Source organism: Sebastes umbrosus, chromosome 9 (assembly GCF_015220745.1).
Source record: "Sebastes umbrosus isolate fSebUmb1 chromosome 9, fSebUmb1.pri, whole genome shotgun sequence".
Classification (NCBI taxonomy): domain Eukaryota; kingdom Metazoa; phylum Chordata; class Actinopteri; order Perciformes; family Sebastidae; genus Sebastes; species Sebastes umbrosus.
In genome coordinates this window covers 7,063,714-7,082,904 of record NC_051277.1, presented here as the reverse complement: position 1 = coordinate 7,082,904, position 19,191 = coordinate 7,063,714, and the positions used below count along the sequence as shown (strand labels likewise).

Sequence of the window (19,191 nt, the reverse complement as noted above, 5' to 3'; positions counted from 1 at the left end):
ACAATCAGACTTATTTTTGCAACCAGAAGAATCGACCCCTGCTGGCTATTAGAAAGAATACAAGTTTAAGGCACTTCCTCATTGGCTGCACTTCTCAGACCTCGGAGTTGCCCACCATATGGAGGTGTGAAGAGCATTTAGGGCTCAGCCCTGTGGGATTCCTGTGTTTAGGGTGATGGTGGGGGAGGTGTGATTAGTTTGACTTGCTGTGTTCGGTCTTTGAGGAAGTCAAAAACATTCTTGTTTGATATTAAAAAATGAAACCAGACGATGATCTGATAAAAAGAGTAAATGTCACCGTGCTTTCTTTTGCACTCGGCAGAGTAAATGTTGAAATGTCACCATGTTCTTGCTCAAATTAAGAGCAATACCTGCAGCACTGGCAGATTCATTTGACCCTGATTTACTGAACAAATGGTCCGGGCCTCGTTTCCAGATATAGCCTGCGGAGCTTGCGCATTTAAATTGTGTGAAAATAATCTCACACTGCATGTCATAAGCTAACATAGGAAATGTCAATGATCAAACACTCAATGACCTTTTCATATATATCAGTAGGTTGATGCAGAAGAAACATTTAAAAAACGAAACACCCTCATCGCAAACAATGTTTTGAAATCAGAGCACAGATGCAGAAGAAGAAAAAGACGAAGTAGCAGCCCTCCACAAACAAACCTTTAACTATCTAAAACAACAGTAGAGACCTCAGGTTATAGGCCAGTTATTCACCACACAGGAAGTCATTTTGGGTTACAGCAGTGGGCTGCTGAACACCGACAGTCAGACTTGAAGCAGCCCAGGTGTTTTCTGTATGTCTGTGCGAGGGAAATAAAAACTGCAGACTATCTATTATTTCTGTAACCAAGTACATTCAAAGAAATAGACAGGAATTGCTGAACACCCACTGAGGCAAGTCATCTGAAAAGGTAAGTCACTGCTGTATTTCTGAGTGCGTAGAAAAGCAGTATAGAGTTGGTCTGTTGTAAAAATAGATGAAAATGACAAGTATGGAAATATAAAGAAGCTTTGAAATGCAGTATTTTCTGTTAGAGTTGAGAATCCTGCTTTGACTATAATTCAGTCTCCAGTTGCTCGTAGATTTTAGATTTAATGTCATATATGAATTGCAATGTGCAGCCATCTCGTCTTATAAAGACCTGGGGTGTGTGAGTTTGGTACTGGGGGGCACGTTTAGTCAAAACGCTATAAATCAGGTTGATAATGCAAACAAAAAAAGGCGCAAAAGTCATCGCTATAGTTGCGCGTTATACTGATTATACATCTTGCGTTCACTCTAAATAACATCTTCACTGCAAGAATTAAATGTAGTGAAAGTGAAATACTGTGTATACTTAGTATGATAACTCAGTGGTGGAATGTAACTAAGCACTTTTACTCAAGTACTGTACTTATTATGAGGTGTTACTTGAGTATTTACATTCCCGTATACTTTTACTCCTCTCCATTTTGAAAGCAAATATTGTAGATTTTAATACAATATACAACTAATACAATATGATGTATTATCACAGGTTACCCAGCAGTATATTAAGTATTTAAAATTAGCTTCACCTTTAAGAGCTGCAACATTAAAGTGATGAACACATTAATGCATTATAATTCAATAACATATATTATTCTGCATAGTGAGTACTTTTAAATTTGATACTTTAAGTATATTTTGATGCTAATACTTTTGTGCTTTTACTTGAGTTAGACTTTCAGCGCAGGACATTTACTTGTAACAAAGTATTTTTAAAATGTAGTATTGCTACTTTTACTTAAGTAAAATGTCCTTATACTTCTTCCACCACTACTGCTGCTACTACTACTGCTACTACTACACCAAATTAATCATCAAAGTATTCATACTAAAATAGATGCACAAATACCAAACAAATCTGGTGCATGGCTTTAAAAGGAACTGTATAAATGCATATTTACTGCCTCAAAACAAACTCAGAGGACTAATTTAACATTTAAATATCTGTCAACATCAACAACAATACTATCAACAATAGCAACATTTTATGACAAACAAGTATGTCCCGGTTTGATCCCTGTTGACTGAGCTCTTCCTCGCTCTCTGCAGTCAATACTTTCTCGATGCCCGTAGCAAAGCCAGGTCACAAATCCTTAAGTAGTCTGGTGGTTTGAGTTGCCACAAATCCTCTGCACCCAATTTCCATGGGGCAGAAGTTTATTCTCCAGACTAACTGCTCAACCTCAGACGCTGGCTCCAAGTATCTAATCTCCTTTCCTTTTCATACGTCTCATCCAACACCACTTCCCATGGCCCAGTAAGCTCTGCAAAGCAGACAGACAGCCCCGCTGAGTGTTGGACCACACTACCAAATCCAATACAGAGTTTGATTCTCCCTTCTGGGACTGTGAGTCGGTAGCCTGTAATGTCTCCTGGCATTTTCACAATCCCCGGGCCCTCGCTTAAATGTCCTCCTCACTTCTATTTTTGTGATAGATTTCCTTCCTGCTTCCTGTTTTGTTTTCCTTCACAGCCAAAAGGATTCAAAGATAAAAACCTCTCAATCAAACAGTGATTGATTGGTCCTGACCTTTCTCTTCCTCTTTTTGCCTATCTCCCTGGAAACACGATTTAAAAATTGATAATATGTCTTAAGAAGTGTGACAAAGACCGCACGTATCAGTTTCAGTCCTCTTTTTTCGCCATTTAGATTCGGATGAAAACGATGCCACTCCTTACTCTGCGATACTCCTGACACTGTGGAGCACTAAAAGTCCAACATCTTGTTTGCACTATCTAAAAATAACAAAACATAAGGTTAAAAAGTAAATCAATATTTTATATGTGCTTTGTCACAACTATGGAAGCTTCTTTCACAGTTTTGTAGACTGTCTGCACATGTTAAAGCCAAATTTGTCATCGTTTGGATCTGCAAGTCTGGACAGAAAAAATATTTTAATTTTCTTACCTGAGAAATACTGGTAGGTTTAAGATAAATATTGGGAAGAGAAAGTGGTGAAACCAGCACTACTAATGAATACTGGTTCACTTGTAATGAATACCAATATAGTATACCTGCTTAAGTTAAGTGCAACATTTGATACTGTTGCTCTGAATGCATCTTATTAATTCTTATTTATGAATACTAGTCGGTTATTACCTCCACCAACAGGGCTATGTTTTCTGTTCGGTTTGTTTGTCAGCAGGGTTACAGAAATGGTCCGGTTTACATACAACTTGGTGGAAGGCTGTAGCATTACATTTTGGAGCAGATCTGGATCACGGGGAGGATACACGCATGATTTTTCACTAATGGAAATGCCCATGGTGGAAGTGCCTTCTAGTTACTTCATAAAACTCCTTCAGACTAGATTGCTTTGTATCTTAACTGAATTTGCTGTGTAATATGTCACATAATTTGCTGGCACGGCATCTTTTTTCTACTCTATGCTGATGACACCTGACTTTATTGCTTTGCAAAGCAACATACATTATATGCTCTGCCCCGTTAAAGCAAAACTACTGTATGTGCTGGAAAGCAGCCACTTTGACCACAAGTGACAACTACGAGGTAGTGGTGTCAGTAATGTCAGCTACGCGGCTATTTCTCTCCAAACATTAGCTAACATTAGCAACATTGAGCTACTTTTCATACAAACAAGGCTGTAAAACCTCTGACTGTACTGGACTGTTTTACTGTATATAAAACAATCTTTTACTTTAAAAGAGAAACCCTGTGTTGTTTCTTCTTTCAACAGTTACACAAAGTCTCACTTTAAGTACTGAAAAATAAATATGTATACAAACAATTTAGACAAAACTTATGTCATCACCACAAATCAATCAAACAAACCAATCCTTAAATCTTTAGTGATGTTCTTCACCACTATAATCAGATCATTTGATTACTTTGAAGGTTTACATATTTTAAAAAAATATTGTGTAATGCAATTCTATTATTATTATTATTATTATTATTATTATTACTAATAATAATTATTATTATTATTATTGTTATTATTATTATAATTATAATTATAACAATACAATTATTATCATTACTATTAGTAGTAGTAGTAGTTTAATTAAGTAATTAAGTAATTTAATCCAAAGTTGTGAAAGCAAAAGTTTCATATGATAGAAATAAATAAGGTGTTTTTTTTAATCATAATGTTTACCTAAATTCCGATTTTTTTTATTTTTTTTTTAAAAAGCAGTTCTAGAGATATAAATTTAATCACATTACAATGACTGACTAATCCTGTGGCTTTGTGGGATGTTGTAAAGATCAATTAAATATATCAGATTTTTCAAATGATTATGGTTCCGTGTTTCATCTGTCATTCTTGCGTTCAAAATAAAACAATAAATCTGAATCAAAAATTGTGTTCCACAATAAATTCAGATATATTTCTCTCTTTCTGAATGTTAAAACTGTAACAACAAACCGAGGAGCCCGGCGAGAACAGAAAGGAGCCACAAACAGCTCTGTTTAGTCGTTCTTCTGCAAGTTGAGGAGGAAAAGTCCAAGGACACATTGTGTTGGAAGGCCACATTCTTTAGCAGAACACCAAACTAATGATGTTTTTCATTTTTGTTTCAGCCCCTCGTTAGCTGCAGAGAGAGAGAGAGAGAGGGAACAGCCATGAGTCTTCTGTGATAATGGTGAGTTATGGCGCCCGACCGGTATCCACAGCGTTTCCCCCGATGGTTCCACATGAATGTTCCCAGGGGATGCTTTGAGAGTTTGCAGCCCCCCCTGTGTAATTACCTTTTAGCACAGAAACGAGGAGAGAGTGAGATTCTGCTCTGTCACTGTTAGTGCACAGCAAGAAGCAGGATTATGATTCATAACTATTGTTTTTTATTGCATTAATATTCCTTTTGAAGTTAAAAATATTTCAATTTATTTAGTCTTTTAGTTAATAATCTAACAAATTCACCAAAACTCATTAGATTAATTATGTTTTAATGTCATCTCAGGGAGTAATGTGAATAAAGTAAAATAATGATGAAATTAAAGTAGATGTTTTTCACTCCACATTGTGTTTTATTGGGGTTATTACTCCACTAGAGCTTTTACTCTTGTGTGTTATATTATATTTTAGCTTTTATCGTAGCTTTTATTTTTAGCTTGTTTTTATTTTCTAATCTTAAATATTTTTATGTTTTTATAACTGTTTTAATTATGTCTTAATGTTCTTTTGCACTTTGTCGCAATGTTCTTGAAAGTTTATGTAAAGCACTTTGAATTGCCTTGTTGCTGAAATGTGCTCTACAAATAAAGCTGCCTTGCCTATGAATACTACGTGCATTTTTACTGCAGGCACTGAAATAGCATTGATGACATTAATGAAACACTGTGTAACAGACTCATGATGCTTATCAGAAACGCAGCACAGAGCAACAGCACAAGAAGGTGTAACATCTTTTCTTTGATATCATGATTCTGGCTTTAGGCTTCCTCGTATCGACTTCTCGAAATCACATGAACTCCTTTTAGGTTACGCAATTTCACTCTCTCTGTCTTCAACAAGGATCATGTTAATCTGAGATGACAATTTAAAGTTATGAATGCAATTTTTTGTATTTGTAGTATGGAGCAGTGAATGAGTGAGTGATTTTAGACACACAGCCCAGACCTTTTTCAAACTTGACAACATATATATTCTAAATGGGCCCCTTTGTATTTCCTGTTGCAATGTTCCATAATGCGGTAGCTGACAGGAAGTAAACTTGGACTGAAGCTGTTGCCCCAGCAACAGAATAACAATGAAAAGGTCTATACATTTTCAGCCAATTATGGACAGTTATATTAGACATTGCAATTTTAAAAATGTTGACATTGTTGAGCTCTAATGGGTAGCTTGAGTCAATCTTGTCCAACCACCTCTTGCAACCTGAACTTGTGCTTTATTTAGAAAAGACATGTCCACCATTTGTGCACACACACAACCAAACAAGTGGTGAATCATTGTCTTTTAAAAATAAACTATTGCAGCTCATCATGAAAACACTCAAACCAGAGCTTCCAAAAAGAGACATTTCCTGCCTTCAACCACATACGCACTGCACCTGCCGGACAAAAACATCAATTTCCTCTCGTTTAAAAAAAAGCCAATCTGGATTCTCTTCTCCGTTTCCAAAGAACGGGATCTGATGTGAAGCACATTGCTTTTAAATTCAACGAGAGAAGCTGGTTTGATTGATGCACCCACTGATAATGTGTTCATCCTGATCTCACCCAGCTGCACAAAAATACACAGTCACAATGCATTTTGCATCATCAACTAACAGAAATAGACCATGTTTATGATTTAACACTTTAACATTGTGTCACAGACTGTCGCTTTTTTCACTCTGACCAGCTATAAATGTGTCTGTGTGAAGAGTGAAGCTCTAAAAAGGAAATCCCTCAACGACGTGCAGTGGGTTATGTTGCAACACCTCATTATAGCTTCCTGTTCTTATCAGTGCTTTATACGTGTATATGATCTAACACTAGTTGTCTTCTCAGAATACATTACTGTATGATGGTTGATGTAATCAGCAAGACTCACAGGTGTTTTTAAGGCAGATTAGTATATTTGTTTCCATTAAATCAACGAATGCAGTGTTAAATCTTAGTGACATTTTCTAAGAGCTCAGTGTTAAAATAAGAAGATGAAGTTTAACTATTGTACACTTTGTATCTCCAATTTGAAGTAATTGTAATTTCCTCTCCGCAGGATCGCAACAGGACAGGCAGGAACAGAAAACAAAGAGGCGGTAACTACATCAACGTGGTGGAGCCCGAGTACGACGTGGTGGATGACCAGGAGGAAGTGCTAAAAGTGCGCATACTTCCCGCAAGGCCCATAAATGAAGAGGAGAGAGAGTATGCAGGTAGAGAACAAAACATTCACCAATATCTTTTCTTGAATTTGTTCTTGAGAAAGGTTCTAAGAAAAGTCTACATCAGATTCATAACCTGTTCTCAAACTGCAGAGTTGTTTGTACCTGTGTTCTTATAATGATGAATCTCATTGTCCTCGTAAACTGAAGGCGTGCGCCAGTTGTTCCTAATTAGGAAGTAAACACTCCAAACATAAAAAAAACTTCAATAGTCCTGAAGTGGAGGTACATCTGGAGGAAGTGAACACATATTTATAGCGTCAGTAGTGGATATAAAATAACACAATAAAAGATGTATGCGATGCTTTCACTCGTTGTGTTAAAGTGATAGTGTAGTGGTTATTTATTTTAAAAGACCAGACTGCTCTGTAAAATACATGTAATGAAAATAATTATTAAAAATGTTACAAATAATAAAAACATTATTGTAATTTAAATCCTATATTATACAAATTGAAGAAAAATGCAAAAGAAAACTATTATTTTGCACAAACATGTCAGCACTCAAGTCTGCTCTTGAGAGTGTGTAGATTCTGTTCTTAAAGTGGAAATGAAACATTCAACCAAGATAAACTGGTTTACTAAATGGATTTCCACACTAATGAACCATTATAAAACAAACATCAGCATTTAAGAGAAAGAAGAAGATCCGTTTCATTTTTCGTGGCAAGACCGCCGCCATGTTGCAGTACTCAGTCTCCGTCTCGTGACGTCACAGGCTAGAGTACTGCAACGTGGCAGCGCTCTTGCCACGAAAGATGAAACGGATCTTCTTTTTTCTTTTAAATGCTGACATTTGTCATGTTTGTTATATAATAGTTCATTAGAGTGGAGATCTATTTAGTAAACCGGCTTAACGTGGTGGAACGTTTCATTTCCATTTTCAGAACAAATCCCAAATAGGAAAACATCAGTGAATGTCAGAATCTTTGTGAAAACTGCATTAGTGGGTTTTAAGAGGAAATTTCCTCTTAAGAACAGTTGGTGAATGAGGCCCTTGACTTTTCATTCACATTCACATTATTATGTGTTGTTTTCAAATCCGGTCTAGGTTACTTAGATTTTAGTGTTTAGTTGCATTTAGTCCTCACAAATATCTAGTTTAAGCTTTGTTTCTGTTTTGTAACCTTGAGTGAACAACAGTAAACCACAAAATTGTCGTTCAGTGGGCTGAGACGTCTGTAGGAGTGAATCTGACCTTCACTATTTGTCACCATCTGTCTTATTCTCATCATTCCTGTCTACCCTTAAATGTATAAAAATATAGTACATAAAAGAGCTGCACAATTAATCAAAATATTATCAAAATCACAATATGGCCAACTGCAATTTTCGCAGGGGGCGCAATATTTGTTAAAGGTGAAATGTGTGAGTCAAAATACCATTTTAAATAAAATATTGTGGTGCTGCAGAGATGTCCTGGCCTACACATCATATGCTAAAGACTTAATCTTTTTTTGGTACAGATCTCTGCAAAAAATCACACCATAATCATTTTAATGTTGAAATAGAGAATAATAATGTAAAAAATGATCACAATTTCTAGTCAAATCAGTCAAAATAATCGCAATTAGATATTTTTTCAAAATCGTGCAGCCCTAGCAATAGCACATAAAATTCATAAATAGTTCATAAACCAAAGCTTTATCCAAATAAATTAAGGATTCAACTTAAAGTTTGCATTGCAGTTGACACAATGAGTTTGTTTCACTTTCCTCTGGTGAACATAATTAGAGTGAAGCTGAAACGAAGTGCAGACACAAAATAACAACCCCATCGCAAACAGTGGTGAGAATGAAAGCAGAGAGAGAGAGAGAGAGAGTGGGAGCTCATGCTGAGTGATCATGATCTGCCAGTGGGTCTCCAGGGCCATCTGTTGGCTGAGTCAGACTGCGGGAGATTACAATTATCCAGCAGCCGAGGGGGGAGACGGAGAGGGAAGCATGTAGTGAGAATAGACTCCCTTTACTCCCCGGCATGGATGTGGCCCACAGCCAGAGGCCTCACAGCTGCACGTCTACAACTTTATACCGAATGTGGCTTTTAAATGTGTTCACACTTGGAGTGTTCTCCCTCTGTAATCAATACAGTCTGCCGCTGCGGTGTGCTGCTGGGACTGGCAACGACTGAACAATGATACAAACTCGTGGAGTGTTTAAACTGTCAGCTAGAGCTGGAACTACTGAAACTGCTATCATTACTGTCACTGATAAGAGTGAGAGCATCACAGCTTCTTTTGCTTTTTCAAGACAGGGATCTTCCAAGGTCATCGTCGGCCCAGAGCCTCTCATCGCTCTCCACTGTGAGTTTTCTGCTTTGTTTGCTTTAAATTAAGCTTCATCACATACTGTACTGCTGTAAATGTCTGCTTTATACTTTCCACCAGGGTAACTCCAACCCTCCCCCACGAGAAACCACACCTACTTCAGGTAAAGTGACAAAACTCTCCATAATCTGAATTTTGATTATTGTGGTAAAAGTCTTACTTGGTCCTGGAACCAGTTAGGACTGTGACTAACGATTATTTTTCATTGTCGATTAATATTTTAATTAATTTCTTTATTAATCTATTAGTTATTATTATTATTATTATTATTATATTATAACCTCAAAATTTCACTTAAGAGCACTACCTCAGGAAATGTACATTAATTACTTTTCTTTATTTTATGTTTTTTTAAACACAGGACCTGCTATAAATAGAGACCTGAAGCCAGGCAGAAGAAAGACCAGAATAGGTAAGGTAACTAAGAAGTAGGGCTGCAACTAACGATTATTTTTTTATTGTCGATTAATCTGAAAAATTATTTTCTTGATTAATTGAATAGTTGTTTGGTCTATAAAAATGCTGAAAGAATGTCAATCAGTGTCTTGTTTTGTCCACTACTCAAAGATATTCAGTTTACGGTCATAGAGGAGTAAAGACACCAGAAAACATTCACATTTAAGCAGCTGGAATCAGAGATATTTGACTTTTTTTTTCTTAAAAAATTACTCAAACCAATTAATTGATTATCAAAATAGTTGACAACTAATCGATTAATCGTTGCAGCTATACTTAGAAGATTTAACTTTACTTTCACCACCCTCTGGCCTCAGAAGTATCCCACATACTCACATGTTGCTCTTACAGATAGGAGGGTACCACCGGTGCCTCCAGGAGAACAGGTAAACACCTACACCAAACATTTACAGTGTTGACTCTGTTTTTGTGTCATTAAATCGTGTTAATTGCAACTCATAAAATAGGCAATGACTTTTCTCTCTTTCTAATATCACAGCTCACACACAGGTAATGTGCTCAACTACTATTGAAGTTATATTCATTGTTTGTTGGGTTTAAATGGGTTGTGAATGGACTTACGGCTGAAGTCTGTGTCCCTCCAGGAGCTCTCCATCACCTCCAGTGGAGTTAGTGAATCACTTGCCCGGGCTGACTCTACGCGAACCCTGCAGGAGAGAGTGAGTACTGGTTTACTGTTGTAACAACCAGTAGTGGATGAAGTACCTGAACGCCACACTTGAGTAAAAGTACAGATATCTTACCAGAAAATGACTTTAGTAGAAGTTAAAATGACTTTAGTAGAAATTAAAGTCACCTATTAGAATATTACTACAGTAAAAGTACAGATATATAACCAGAAAATGACTTTAGTAGAAGTTAAAATGACTTTAGTAGAAGTTAAAATGACTTTAGTAGAAGTTAAAGTCACCTATTAGAATATTACTACAGTAAAAGTACAGATATATAACCAGAAAATGACTTTAGTAGAAGTTAAAATTACTTTAGTAGAAGTTAAAATGACTTTAGTAGAAGTTAAAGTCACCTATTAGAATATTACTACAGTAAAAGTACAGATATATAACCAGAAAATTACTTTAGTAGAAGTTAAAATTGCTTTAGTAGAAGTTAAAATGACTTTAGTAGAAGTTAAAGTCACCTATTAGAATATTACTACAGTAAAAGTACAAATATCTAACCAGAAAATGACTTTAGTAGAAGTTAAAGTCATCTATTAGAATATTACTTGAGTAAAAGTACAGATATATAACCAGAAAATGACTTTAGTAGAAGTTAAAGTCATCTATTAGAATATTACTTGAGTAAAAGTCTTAAAGTATCAGATATTTACTGTACTTGTATCAAAAGTAATTTTCTGATATCAAATGTACTTAAGTATCAAAAGTAATTTTCTGATATTAAATGTACTTAAGTATTGAAAGTAAAAGTATAAAGAATCAGAATTTTGAGATGTTTGAAGTTTATTCCTCTTAACATGTACATCACCTTAAAAATGGAGGCTACATTACACAAGCTCTTCACACCTTAAACGATTCGAATAACAAAATCCAGTTTTTCCTTCCCTTGTAGTCACAAGTAGCAGGATCTGACATGCAGCCTTCCTGGACTACCAGGAAATCTAAACTTAACAACAGCTTTGAGAGCACTTTGTTTGCACTTGCCCATCACGTTGCATGAAGCTGAATCACCAAACCTGCTTGCTTGAAACAGTAACAAGTAAAGAAGATGCTTAAAGCAAGGATCCCCTCTTTATAACACCAATTATTAAGCATATGCTTACCACCATTTGTACTCTTAGATGCCATTTGAACTATACTACTAAAACGTTTCAACCTAAATACTTCAGACCTGTTTCATAGTGATAAACAGGAACACATTTTCTGTTTGAAGATAAGATGAGATAATCCGTTATTAGTGGGGGTTTTTTTTGCCCAATGATGCCAGTAATATACTGCCTACTGCCATTTTAAGGGTGATTTTATTCAAATTGCATTTGGACTCAACTTTACAGCATTTATAGCCTATATTTCAAGTAATAGATCTTAAAAGATTGAAGAACATTAACAGTAGCAAGACTGGCATAGTCATAATAAATCCATCCTTCCAGACAGGAAGAGCAGGAAGACAAACCGTCACCTGTTGTTGTTTATTTTGCTGTGGTTGACCCTATGTTACCTTTTCCTCTGTGTAAATGAAGGAAAGTGAAACGAGGCCTTCTTATTTTACACTCTGTGCAGTGTAGCAGTGACGCCATCTGCTGGTTAGAAAAATAATCCCAGAAAAGACTTTCTCTGATAAATAATATTGTGATTTTATGTTTAAATAATAATAAATAATTCCCCTTTTGCATTTCAGTGTACAGAGAGCAACTAAACAAGTAAGTATAATTATTTCAATAAAATAATGTGTCAAATTTCAGCACTTTCAGCCATGCTATTTTCATTATAATTTTGTAAATTATATTTTATTCTACAAAATAAACATGTAACCTGCCTAGAATGGACTCCTTAACAATATTTTTTCTTAATATATTTGTCTTTTTTAACACTTCTAATAGGTAGAAATTAGTCCACATACCAAAGGTAAGAGCTAAATAAGTGTGAATGTAATATTTTTGGTTAAAAATGACAGTTATATAATATTGAATTTGTTTTTAGGTCTACAGAGTTCTGAAAGTCTTCATAACAATCTAAGACATTCTCTGGATTTGGAAACTCATACTCTAGAAACAAGGTGTGACTCTCATTGCTCAGGACTTTTCAGGACAATTATTATAATTATCATGTTATGTCATGTTTGATTTACTCGTTCTTCCTTTATGTAGATCACAACGAAGTCATGGTAAGTAATATTATCGATCCACCGTATCATTATACCAGTTATTGATGAAATGAGTCAACATTAAGGTCTCCTTAAAGAAAGGGTGCCATCGAAACGTTATCACCATGAGTGGCCTCAAACTAAAGAAGACTTTGACCAACACGACTTTGTTCCAATGGAGAAGCCTCAACAGGTACACTCATATTAATTTAATAAAGCAAAGAAATAGTCTATATCTATGTGAAGTAGGGCTACAACTAACGATTATTTCCATTGTCGATTAATCTGTTGATTATTTTCTCGATTAATCAATTAGTTGTTTATTTTGTGGTCTATAAAATATCAGAAAGTGGTGAAAAATGTGGATCAGTGTTTCCCAAAGCCCAAGATGAAGTCCTCAAATGTCTTGTTTTGTCCACAACTCAAAGATATTCAGTTTACTGTCATAGAGAAGTAAAGAAACCTGAAAATATTCACATTTAAGAAGCTGGAATCAGAGGATTTTACTTTTTTTTTCTTTAAAAATTACTCAAACCGATTAATTTAATAGTTCACTAATCGATTCGTTGATTAATCGTTGCAGCTCTAGTGTAAAGCCATTATTCACTGAACTCTATTATATTCAGTGGTAGAAATTAACTAAGTACATTTACTCAAGTACTATATTTAAGCACAATTTTGAGGTACTTGTACTTGTCTATTTCCATTTTATGCTACTTCATACATACATATATACAGATATTGTACTTTTTACTCCATTACGTGTGACAACTTTAGTTATTTGTTACTTTGCAGATTTAGATTATTAATACAAAATATAAATCAACTAAGAAATTATGATGTATTATTATAGGTTAAACCACTTGTTCCCAACCTGGGGTCCCGACCCCCACTAGAGGTCGCCAAAGCTTCACGGGGGGTCGTGAGGCCTTCTTGATTTAATATCTCAGCATTTCATTCATTTCTGAGAAGAAAACTAAATGAAATAGTTAATTTCAAAGTTTGGATTATTATTTAAGATATAAAAATGATAAAGGCACGGTAAAGACCTGAACACAGGCTATATTCACAGAGCCTTCCCTCTCAGCTAAAGAGCCTCGCCCTGCATTATAAAAGTACGCCGTTAAAACAACCAAAGAGCTAATAGAACAATGGCCAGGCGTCAGGGAGGAGAAAACATTGAATTTGTCAAAAAAGAAGCCTATTAAAGGGATTGTTTGTAACTTTTTACACGTATAAATCTACCGGGTCGGGATCCCATGCGCGCTTGCGTGTGGCCGGAGTCTTCGCTGCCTGCCTGCCTTCACTCTCACACTGCGCGCGTTCTCGCTGTCTCGCTCCACCTCACGTTCAAGCGCGCTCACTCCACACTGCAGAAGAGTTTAGCTCTGAGAATATCTAGTGAATGTACAGTGGACGTTTCTGCAGAAATTACTGCTGCACCTCCTCCAGACCAACAGAGGTTTTCCGTGTCTTGTGAAGTGACGAGGCTCCGCAGCGAGAAACGTTATCGCCTCCCTGCGGGCGCAGTTGGGAGACAATTACGTTTCTCTTCCTGCTTCAGCCCCGGCATCGACTAGCTTTTCTCCGGGGCTGAAGCAGGAAAAGCCAACACTAGGATCAGCAGTGATTCATGGAGAGACCTTCGTCAGGTCTGCTAACATTACTGCCAAGCAGGTGAAATATAGAGTGATATTGTGGTTTTAGTTGACGTGTGTTACCTCACTGTTTTGAGCGATGCTCGTTCATGACTATGTAGAGCGAGCACAAGCGTGAGCCCAACGCTGACTTTAGTTGACAGGTTTCGCTGTTAACAAGCATTTCTGAAAGTTACAAATAGTCCCTTTAAGTATGTATGATTGTCAAAATAAAAAAGACACAATACAGACAAAGATTTGTATTAATTAAACAATCCTAAAAATAACAGAAAAACTCATCTCTGATACAACATTCAGGAAATAATCTGCTCAAAATTCTTCCATTCTTCCAATTCTTTGCTCGTTTTACACAAACTTCCTGCAGTTATTGCGTTCACTATTTGGGTTAATTGTACAGTTTATCAGTTGTTCTGTACTTTTATTGTTATGCATTGAATATAATATGAAATATCCATAAAATAATGTTTTCTATGATAGAAAAGGGCTCCATTAAGGATAAAGGTTGGGAACCACTGGGTTAAACTACCCAGTAATATATCAAGTCATTAAATTTGGCCCCACCTGTTCCAGGTAGAACATTAGCTCATTTCACAACAAAGCCAGGAGGGATTATTTCCCAACAACGACGCCGGGGAGGTGTTATTTCCCAACATGACGCTGTGGTTTATTTCAAAATAATGACAGTTCATGTTCATTATCCCTTACAAATGCTTTAAGTATATTTTGATTGATGCTAATACTTTTTGTTAGATTGGGTAAGATATTGAATGCAAGACTTTTACTTGTAACAGAGTATTTTTACACTTGGTTTAGTATTGCTAAAGATCTGAACACTTCTTCCTCCAATACTTGTCAGACCTACTGTGAAGAACACTGGTATGTTGGGGCTTGTACTCGAGCAGATGCTGAGCACGCCCTACACCTGGTAAACAAGGTACTTAATCTCCTCTAATGTGAAATGAATCAAACAAATCTGAATATGTCTGAAGCTGAACTTATTTTCTTTCTCACATTAACCACATTAGGACGGAGCTTTTTTGGTACGGGACTGCTCTGTCATCACCAACAGTGAGCCCTTGGTATTGGCTGTGTATCACGAGAAGAAGGTTTACAATGTAAAAATACGATTCATGGAGAGTTCCGGGAAGTACGCCCTGGGAACGGGACAGCGATCAAATGACGTGAGTGGACATGTTCAAAATTATACTTCCAACAAGCACATTATATTTACTGAACGTTCACATTTTCTTCCTCCTCAGATGTTTGACGCTGTGCCAGACATCATCAAGTTTCACTCCATATTCCCAATAATGCTCATCAGCGGGAGAAATATGCTTGGAAGCAAATGCCCAGAAAACTGCGTGCTGACATGTCCCGTAACGAAAAGGGATGTTGCCCTGCTGCTGCTGCAATAACACAAGATAATCTGTTCAATCCCATCTGGTTGTAAACCAAAACATCCACTGAAGGTCATCCTGAGCATGTTGGGAAAGAGCTGACTGTGTATACAAAGTGTGAAAGTGCTTGTGTCAGTTAAAACATTTTTGTATCTAAGTCTGCAACTAAAGATTATTTTCATTATCAATTTATCTGTTGATTATTTTTTTTTACCAACGGTCTACAAACATAATCACTTTAAAATTATACAAAGCAAACTCTCATATGAGAAGCTGGATGCACAGAATATTTGTTATTTTTGCTTGATAACTTTTATTTATCGATTACCAAAATAGTTGACAATTAATTTTCTCTAAGCATATAAAAATTGTAAGATAGTAGGTCAACATCAGTCTTGGAAAGTAACTAAGTGCATAAGCACAGTACTTTTTCAGGTAGTTGTACCTTACTTGAGTATTTCCATTTCATCTTACTTTCTACTTTACCACATTTTGGAGGCAAATATTGTACTCCACTACATTTATTTGACAGTTTTAGTTACTTTACAGATTCAGATTATTATACAAAAATAATCTAATAAATCATGATGTAAGCCAGTACATAAAGTATATAACATTAGTTCACATTTATCAGCTGCAAATGCTTCAGTATTTTTCAACCTTATTTTCCTATCTGTTTGTGTCTAAGTGACTAATAGGGACAACAGTTTTTTAAACTGGTCAGTATTGAGGGAGAATGCTGTAACTGGCAGCCGCTAAACGAGCTGCAAATACAAGTGAGCAGCGTCAATGTACGTTACGGCCACTAAAAGTGCTTGTTTTTGCCACTGACAGGCTCACATTGTTATTAAAAATGTCGGACAACATTAGGGAAAGGACCCTACAGTAAGTTAACCATATTTTCAAACCCCCAAGACACTTAATATATTAGCGCGCGCACGGGCACGGGCTAATATGCACGCACCATAGGCGTTTTCATCACTATGGCTAACTTGGTGCACCTGTAGCGCATTTGAGCACGGAGTGGGATCAGAAAGAAGGTATTATTATAGGGGGGTGCATTAGAGGCTGTGAGTGACAATCATGATTTATCACATTCACTACTTTCTCGTTTCTTTAATCACAGGACTCTCCCCCTCATGAAGCACTGACAGTTTGGGAGTCCTGTAGAGAGTTTCCCTCAGAGGAGTTGTCTGGGCCTACGTACATTATTTTTCAGCTTGTTTTGTCTCAGGCTATTATAATTATAATTGTGGAGCTCAGACGACATTTTGGCCAGGATGGAGACACGGTCGGAGATACGGCCGGTCCTGAGGTTATAAGAGGAGCGAAAACGCCTGTTGATTCGCAGAAGGAATTGTTTAGAATAATTAATCAAAACGACACGTTGATGTGCAGATAAGCACGGAGGGTTCTGTGGTTCAAAACTGCACTAAATGTAAGCAGCGGATATCTGCTGCGTCCCTGCGTAATTGTGGCTGGGCCGTGCGCCACATCACTCTATAGAGAATTTGTTAGTGACTGTTGTAAACCGGGACATTTGAGTGTTTTACAGATATGTGTCGGGACTCGGGACATGTCGGCTTGAAACCGGGACGTCTGGTCACCGTACCCTACAGAGAAATAAAATGTTTTTAGTACCTTTTACTTGATCCGGTCTGTTTGTGTCCAAGTCTCACTCAACGAGAAGTATCTGAAAGTCCGTATAAACTTACTCTGGCTTAAATAAAAAGCCTACCGCAGGCCCTCGGATTCAAAGACCTCATCCACATTGTCAAAATCATCTTTAAATATGAATTAATAACTCTAAGCTACACTTTCTGTTCTTCAACAAAACAAACTCGGCCAGCTGGCACTCTGGTTTCCTCCATGGAAGTATTCCAACCGTCGTCTTCCGGTCATATCGCGAGATTTCAGAACGAGACTTCTCCTTTAGCGAGACTCTTTCCATGACGCCAGCTGATGTCAGAGCCTGTCAATCATCTGTGTTGCGTCCGATATTCCACACTAACATGCTATTTAGTAGCTAAAACTGTATGTGAGATATTTAAGTATGTCTGAAACCTTAGTATGGAACCGAGAGTAAGTGAATTGTAAACTATTTCCGGTGAAATATTACAGTATGTAACGCTGGAAACTACGGCGGCATAAATATCCCACAATGCAATGCAGTAGAGACGACAACGTTAATAACGGACGTTGACGGACTGTAATATCAATAACGCTTCAATTTAACTGTAAGTATAAGATTTCAATTTGCTAGGCGTAATACATATTATATATAAATTAATTCAGACTTTGATTATCACAAACCGTCGGTTTGAACACATGAGGTTGGCACGGGTTACCATAGTTACATGTCTCCATGGTTACACGTCTCCATGGTTACATGTCTCCACACTCCAACCAGCGAGGAGGCTCTCAGGAAGTGACGACGTAAATCACGTTTTTTGCAATATGAGGGTTACCTTCTGGACACGACCCTGTCAATCAGAGCCTATCATGGCAAAATCAAGCACTTTAGTACTTTACTTGAGTATTTCCACTTTATGTTGCTTTATATATCTACCACATTTTTCTGGAAAATATTGTTCTTTTACTCCACTAGATTTATTTTGACATCTTTAGTTAGGCTACTAGATAGATAGATAGATAGATGGATAGATGGATAGATGGATAGATAGATAGATAGATGGATGGATGGATGGATGGATGGATGGATAGATAGATAGATAGATAGATAGATAGATGGATGGATGGATGGATGAATGGATGGATAGATAGATAGATAGATAGATAGATAGATGGATGGATGGATGGATGGATAGATGGATGGATGGATAGATGGATAGATAGATGGATAGATAGATAGATAGATGGATGGATGGATGGATGGATAGATGGATAGATAGATAGATAGATAGATAGATAGATAGATAGATAGATAGATAGTAACTTTATTGATCCCAAGGGAAATTCAAGTTTCCAGCATCACAGTTCCATAGTGCAAAACAGTGTGCAAAATACAAAGTACAAAAAATATACCAGATAAAAAAATACGAGGAGATGAATAAAACTGTTAAAACTAAATATAGTGCAGGGTAACAACTGAGATACACGACTGTTAAAAAAGTGAATATAGTGCAGAAGAGACTGTTAAAAATGAGTATAGTGCAGGGTAACTCCAGTAGCTTAGTCTATGAAAGTGCACTGTGTGCCTTATTATCTGTCCTGCAGACAGTCCTCCTTTGTCCCTACTAGTTACTTTACAGATTAGGACTATTACTGCCAAATATAAATAATAATAATAATGACCTTATATATCATCATAACACAGTTATGTTGAATCCTGGCACAGTGGGTTTAAAATGGGACGACAACATTCTGGCATCATGTTCAAAATTAAAATGTTGTCTTGATCTTGATGCCTTTATCTCTGATTCACAGTGAGAGAGAGATAAAGCCTGTTGCATGTGCTGTATCATTGGTCTAAGTCAGGGGTGCACACACTTTTTCAGCATGCAAGCTACTTATAAAATGACCAAGTCAAAATGATCTACCTACTATAAAAATGCAAAACATATATTTATTTATAAATATATTGAGTATTCTTTATATGTACAATATATGTTGGTG

At 36.6% G+C, this 19,191-nt stretch overlaps 1 protein-coding gene and 1 long non-coding RNA gene across 4 annotated transcripts; one reads left to right on the top strand and one right to left on the bottom strand.

Moving 5' to 3' along the window:
- Positions 1 to 645: 645 nt before the first annotated feature.
- Positions 646 to 15,712, top strand: LOC119494988 (cytokine-dependent hematopoietic cell linker). Its single transcript, XM_037781265.1, has 17 exons — positions 646 to 926; positions 4,587 to 4,648; positions 6,712 to 6,868; positions 9,127 to 9,179; positions 9,264 to 9,306; positions 9,565 to 9,615; positions 10,011 to 10,045; positions 10,159 to 10,169; positions 10,265 to 10,339; positions 12,036 to 12,057; positions 12,238 to 12,262; positions 12,338 to 12,413; positions 12,505 to 12,521; positions 12,599 to 12,693; positions 15,015 to 15,092; positions 15,184 to 15,339; positions 15,418 to 15,712. The coding sequence occupies exons 2-17, from the start codon at positions 4,646 to 4,648 to the stop codon at positions 15,571 to 15,573; spliced, it is 1,053 nt and encodes a 350-aa protein (XP_037637193.1). The 5' UTR covers positions 646 to 926; positions 4,587 to 4,645; the 3' UTR covers positions 15,574 to 15,712.
- Positions 4,526 to 17,542, bottom strand: LOC119494989. 3 transcript variants are annotated; one of them, XR_005208332.1, is made up of 5 exons: positions 17,197 to 17,542; positions 10,242 to 10,327; positions 9,996 to 10,053; positions 6,983 to 7,108; positions 4,526 to 4,597 (listed from the first exon to the last, which is right to left on the bottom strand). It is a non-coding gene; the product is annotated as an uncharacterized LOC119494989 (long non-coding RNA). The 3 variants fall into 3 exon arrangements; XR_005208331.1 differs by having other exon boundaries at positions 4,587 to 4,754; positions 17,197 to 17,537; XR_005208333.1 differs by lacking the exon at positions 6,983 to 7,108 and having other exon boundaries at positions 4,587 to 4,754; positions 17,197 to 17,534.
- Positions 17,543 to 19,191: the final 1,649 nt, after the last annotated feature.

Coding starts and splice junctions, on each gene's coding strand:
- LOC119494988 (XM_037781265.1), top strand. Junction 15,093..15,183: donor CCCTACACCTGGTAAACAAG/GTACTTAATCTC, acceptor TAACCACATTAG/GACGGAGCTTTTTTGGTACG. Junction 15,340..15,417: donor CGGGACAGCGATCAAATGAC/GTGAGTGGACAT, acceptor CTTCCTCCTCAG/ATGTTTGACGCTGTGCCAGA.